Below are 4,906 nucleotides of genomic sequence, written 5' to 3' on the forward strand. Positions count from 1 at the left end.
CCCACCCTCCCTCCCCAGTGCCCACACTCCCTTCCCCAGTGCGTCTACTCCCTCCCCAGTGCGCCCACACTCCCTTCCCCAATGCGCCCACACTCCTTCCCCAGTGCGCCTACTCCCTTCCCCAGTGCCCACACTCCCTCCCCAGTGCCCACACTCCCTCCCCAGTGCGCCCACTCCCTTCCCCAGTGCGCCCACACTCCTATCCCCAATGCAACTACCCCCTTCCCCAGTGCGCCCACACTCCCTTCCCCAGTGCGCCCACTCCCTTCCCAGTGCGCCCACACTCCCTTCCCCAGTGCACCTACTCCCTTCCCCAGTGCCCACTCCCTCCCCAGTGCCCACACTCCCTTCCCCAGTGCCCACACTCCCTCCCCAGTGCGCCCACACTCCCTTCCCCAGTGCTCCCACACTCCCTTCCCCAGTGCCCACACTCCCTTCCCCAGTGCGCCCACACTCCCTTCCCTGGGTCTGATCACACCAAGAACCAACAGCACACAGTCACAGGGCACCTCAGAGCTCCAATTTCTCATCCCGTGACCCAAAGGAGCTATTTCTGCAGTTCTTAAAAATAAACTGGTGGCCGGGCGCGGTGGCTCACGCCTGTAATCCCAGCACTTTGGGAGGCCACGGCAAGCAGATCACCTGAGGTCAGGAGTTTGAGACCAGCTTGACCAACATGGTGAAACTCTGTCTCTACTAAAAATGCAAAATTAGCTGGGCGTGATGGCACACGCCTGTAATCCCAGCTACTCGGGAGGCCAAGACAGGAGAATCGCTTGTACCTGGGAGGCAGAGGTTGCAGTGAGCTGAGATTGCGCCATTGCACTCCAGCCTGGGCAACAAAAGTGAAATTCTGTCTCAAAAAAATAAAAAATAAAAATAAAATAAACTGGTGACAGATTTTTCTCCCAGCACCTTAGTCATGTAAGTTACCAGATACAGAAAGTCAAAAATCTGTTAGCTTAATTCAGCATCAGTCAGCAAGCCCCAGCCCCGTCTGTGACCGCACAGGTCCAGGCTGCCTGGCCCAACAGCTGCACGCGGTGTTCCGGGTCTCTAGGCTGGTCCAGTTTCCTCCAAAGCAGCCCTGACTCCAGTTCCTGCCCCTATGCGGACAGACGCCCTTCCTGTTCCACTGCACACCCAGCTCTCAGGAATTCAGCACAGAGGAGTGAACAAGGAGGGCCACACATTTTAGCGGCGATTCCAACACCTTAGGCAGAGCCAAGGCATCAAGGAGAGCAAAACCGAACGCTAAGACGTAAAAAAACCCAGCAGCCAGAGTCAAAACAATGGGGAGAGGTACACAGTGCAAGTCTCCAGGTCCCAGGCTGGCTGTCCCCACCCTCCTTCCCTGGCATGCCCTGTGGCAGCAGCAGCTGGTCCTCATTCCAGACTAAGGGCTCGCTGCAGTGGTTCCCTCCGAGGCTGTCCCACCAGACGCTTCAAGGTGGCTCCACAGTGGAACCGACTTCTTCAAAGAGGAATGATGAGCCTCCTGTTCGGGCAACCGCCCGTAGCAGGGGTTAAACGGTTCTGAACAGAGCAGCCTTTTCACCTTCCCCTGGGCCAAAGCACACACGCGTTCTCTGCTTTCGCTGCACACCGGCCGCTCAGATCGGCTTCTCCACGTTCCCAGCCCCTCAGCGCCCATCAGGGGCTCCTCTACGGCCCCCGCCCAGCCCAACACGGCCAGAACGGCCGGAACGACCCGTGGCCCGGGCTCAGGCCGCAGTGTGGCCCCTGACCTTCCACTGCCTTCAGATGCCGACACGAGGTTCCCGCCCCGCGCTGGGGGCAGCGTCCTGTCCCGGAGCCGGTGTCTCTTCACGCACCTCCACCGCCCTCGCACAGGCGGAGCCACCCGGGGCTCGGAGTCAAGAGGTCTGCGAGCTCCTACCACGCAAAACGCCACAAGCACACGGCAGAGCCCGGGGGCCGCCCTGCGCCCACCTCAGGACGGCTCCCCCGGTCGCACGACGCGCGCTCCTTCCCTCACCCCACCGCCCGCTCCGGCGAGGCGCCCCTCGGAGCCCCCGGGAAGCTCTGGCGCCCCTCGCCGAGAGGCCGCTAGTCTTCCTGAACTGCACCCTCCTCACCTGGTTGGCAAATCCCCGGAGATGAGCCATGGCCGGGCTGCCTCAGACCCTCCGCCGACAGCCCCGAGAGGCGTCTGGATCCCGCAGAGAGGCGTGGAGCCGGCTCGCTCGCCCCTGCGGCGTCAGTCCACTGCGAGGGACAGCAGGAGCGGTCGGCGCCCAGTTCAGTCATCTGAGACCGAGCTCCGGGGCGGCGGGCTGGAGGGGGCCCCAGAAGACCCCCAGGCCATCGGGGCCCCGCCACGCCCGGGCCTACAGCCCAGGCTCCCGGGGACTCGCCGCCCCTCCCGTCCCCGCCCCCACCTCTTCCGAGGGAGCTTCCTCCCGGTGCCCCCGCCCCGGAGTCCCCGCCACCGAGCCCCGCCCCGGGCCCCTCCCTCCGCCCCCTCCCCAATCGCCGCTAGCGCGCGCCCGGCAGCGCGCCCACCTCCGCGGGGCTCCATCCCGGCCTCCCCCGGCCCGCTCTGCAGCGCCCGCGAAGGCTCCCACCCGCAGCCTCTGTTCGCCCGGGGACCCCGGGCCTCCCAGCCCGCGAAGCAACGGCGGTGGCGGCAGCGACAGGAGAAAGCCCGGAGGAGGCGACGGCGAGGGCGGTACTCGGCGTCGCGGCCCGCGCACGGCTCTCTGGGACCCCGAGTCCCACCGCCCATTCCGGGCCCGGAAGCCTGCTGGCGTTGGACTACAAGTCCCGGCAGGCCGCGAGAGAAGGGCGGGGCTCACATGCGCGCCGCGAGGCTCTCTGGGACCCCGAGTCCCACCGCCCATTCCGTGCCCGGAAGTCTGCTGGCGTTGCACTACAAGTCCCGGCAGGCCGCGAGAGAGGGGCGGGGCTCACATGCGGGCCGCGAGGCTCTCTGGGACCCCGAGTTCGGCTCCCGAAAGGCTTGGACTGCGTCTCCCAGCAGGCCGCGCGGCGGGGCGGGCGGGGCACGTGGTCGTTGTCGCGTCGCGCCTTCCGTGCCTCGCCCTCGCTGGCCTTCTGCGTCTGCTGGCGCCTGCAGGGCGTCGTCTCCAACGTGACGGCGGCCGCGCGGCGTTTCCCTTGGGCTCTGCCCTGCGCAGCCCTGGTCCGAGCTGGCCAGTAAGGCCCCGCGCCCTCCCCGCCTCGCCCCGAGGATCCACCGCGGCCCCCCAGGCTGCTGGCCTTGTCCTCACGGCTCGGAGATAAGCTGGCGCTGGTCACACCGCGAAACCCCTGTTCGCACCGAGACCCCGCTCGGGATCATGCGCACAGGCCAGGGCGCAGCAAGCCTTGGAGAAGCTACCTGCACAGCCCATTCCTTGCGCGAGCTTCGCATCTTCTGCCTCAGTTTCCTTACCTGTAAAGGGGTGATCATAGGACATCCTTGGTCACACCTTTGTGGGACCCACCTGGGCTAGAGCGCGGTACCCGCCCAGGACAGTGACTGCTGCTGGAAACCGTTGTGGCACTGGGGTCACCTCCCCAAGGTCAGGGAGGGACTTGCAGAGCCCAAGGCTACCTGGTGCGCCCCCCTGCCCCGTGGGCCGCCAGGTCATAGTGCCCCCTGTGTGCATTCCCCTGGTGCACCGCAGGGATCCCCACCTGTCCGGTGAGGAAGATTTGTCTGTCCTCCACTCTGTGTCCACCCTTACAGGCCCTCAGTTTCCATGATGGCTCAGCACAGATGACTATCCTGACCACCTCACACCCCGCCTTCCTCAAGAGGGTTCTGGCGTTTCTCTTTGCTCCCTGGTGCGTGTTTTCTCACGGTGCGTTGCCAAGTCCTTTAAGAAGCCATGTTTCCCTGTCATGCATCCAGGACAGCCCCTTGAACCCCTGGGTCCCCATCTCATCACCCCTGCTTGTTTACATACTGACTTGGTTTTGTTTGTGCTTTGACTCCCCAGGAGGAAGTCGGCTTCCTGCAAGCAGAGCTGTGCCCAGGACCATGCCAGCCCATGACAGGCATTCAGTAAGTTTGTTGAATGAATGTGTAATATATGAAGGTAATATATGTATTGAATGTGTGTAAATAAATGCCTGCTGCATCTCTGGCCTTCATGTGGTAATTGCTGCACTTTTCAGAAGTGTCTAGAAGAGGCTGGGAGCAGTGGCTCACACCTGTAATCCCAGCACTTTGGGAGGCTGAGGCAGACAGATCACTTGAGGTTAGGAGTTCGAGACCAGCCTAGCCAATATGGTGAAACTTCATCTCTACTAAAAATAAAAAAATTAGCCGGGCATGGTAGTGCGTGCCTGCAGTCCCAGCTACATGGGAGGCTGAGGCAGGAGAATCGCTTGAACCTGGGAGTTGGAGGTTGCTGTGAGCCAAGGTCGTGCCACTGCACTCCAACCTGGGAAACAGAGCAAGGCTCCATCTCAAAAAAAAAAAAAAAAAAAGTGCCTAGAAGAGTTTTTCAACTTTTATCTGTTTGTGGCCAATTGTTACAATTGTTAATACTTTGCTCCTGGCTGCTGTCTTGCTAAGCTGCCATCTGGACTTGAACATCACCATGTCTTTTCCTGCATTGACCTTCCAGGCCCTTCTTCCTGTTTCTCATATTTTCCATTTCTTTTTTGTTGTTGTATACTTCTGTTATTCTTCGGGATTTTTGTTTGTGTGTTTGTTTGGAGACGGAGTCTCGCTCTGTCACCCAGGCTGGAGTGCAGTGGCGTGATCTCAGCTCGCTGTAACCTCCGCCTCCCAGGTTCAAGTGATTCTCCTGCCTTAGCCTCCTGAGTAGCTGGGATTACAGGCTCCCACCACCCCCGGCTAATTTTTGTATTTTCAGTAGAGATGGGGTTTCACCATGTTGGTCATGTTGGTCAGGCTAGTCTCAAACTC

General features: G+C 61.5%; 1 protein-coding gene across 12 annotated transcripts in view; it reads right to left on the minus strand.

The window, feature by feature from the left end:
- The window catches only part of STK25 (serine/threonine kinase 25), a 16,547-nt gene extending 12,616 nt beyond the window's left edge, over positions 1-3,931 (minus strand). For 3 of the 12 annotated variants that reach the window (XM_025404879.1, XM_025404874.1, XM_025404871.1), the window contains exons 1-2: positions 2,589-2,782; positions 2,100-2,229 (exon numbers count right to left, since the gene is read on the minus strand). In XM_025404879.1, the coding sequence (XP_025260664.1) occupies positions 2,100-2,129 (30 nt within the window). In that variant the 5' untranslated portion in view covers positions 2,130-2,229; positions 2,589-2,782. Of the gene's footprint in view, positions 1-2,099; positions 2,230-2,526; positions 2,783-3,418 lie in introns of those variants that run through there. The other 9 variants (XM_025404878.1, XM_025404877.1, XM_025404873.1 and 6 more) reach the window with 6 other exon arrangements.
- Positions 3,932-4,906: the final 975 nt, after the last annotated feature.

This window comes from Theropithecus gelada, chromosome 12 (genome assembly GCF_003255815.1).
Source record: "Theropithecus gelada isolate Dixy chromosome 12, Tgel_1.0, whole genome shotgun sequence".
NCBI classification, from domain to species: domain Eukaryota; kingdom Metazoa; phylum Chordata; class Mammalia; order Primates; family Cercopithecidae; genus Theropithecus; species Theropithecus gelada.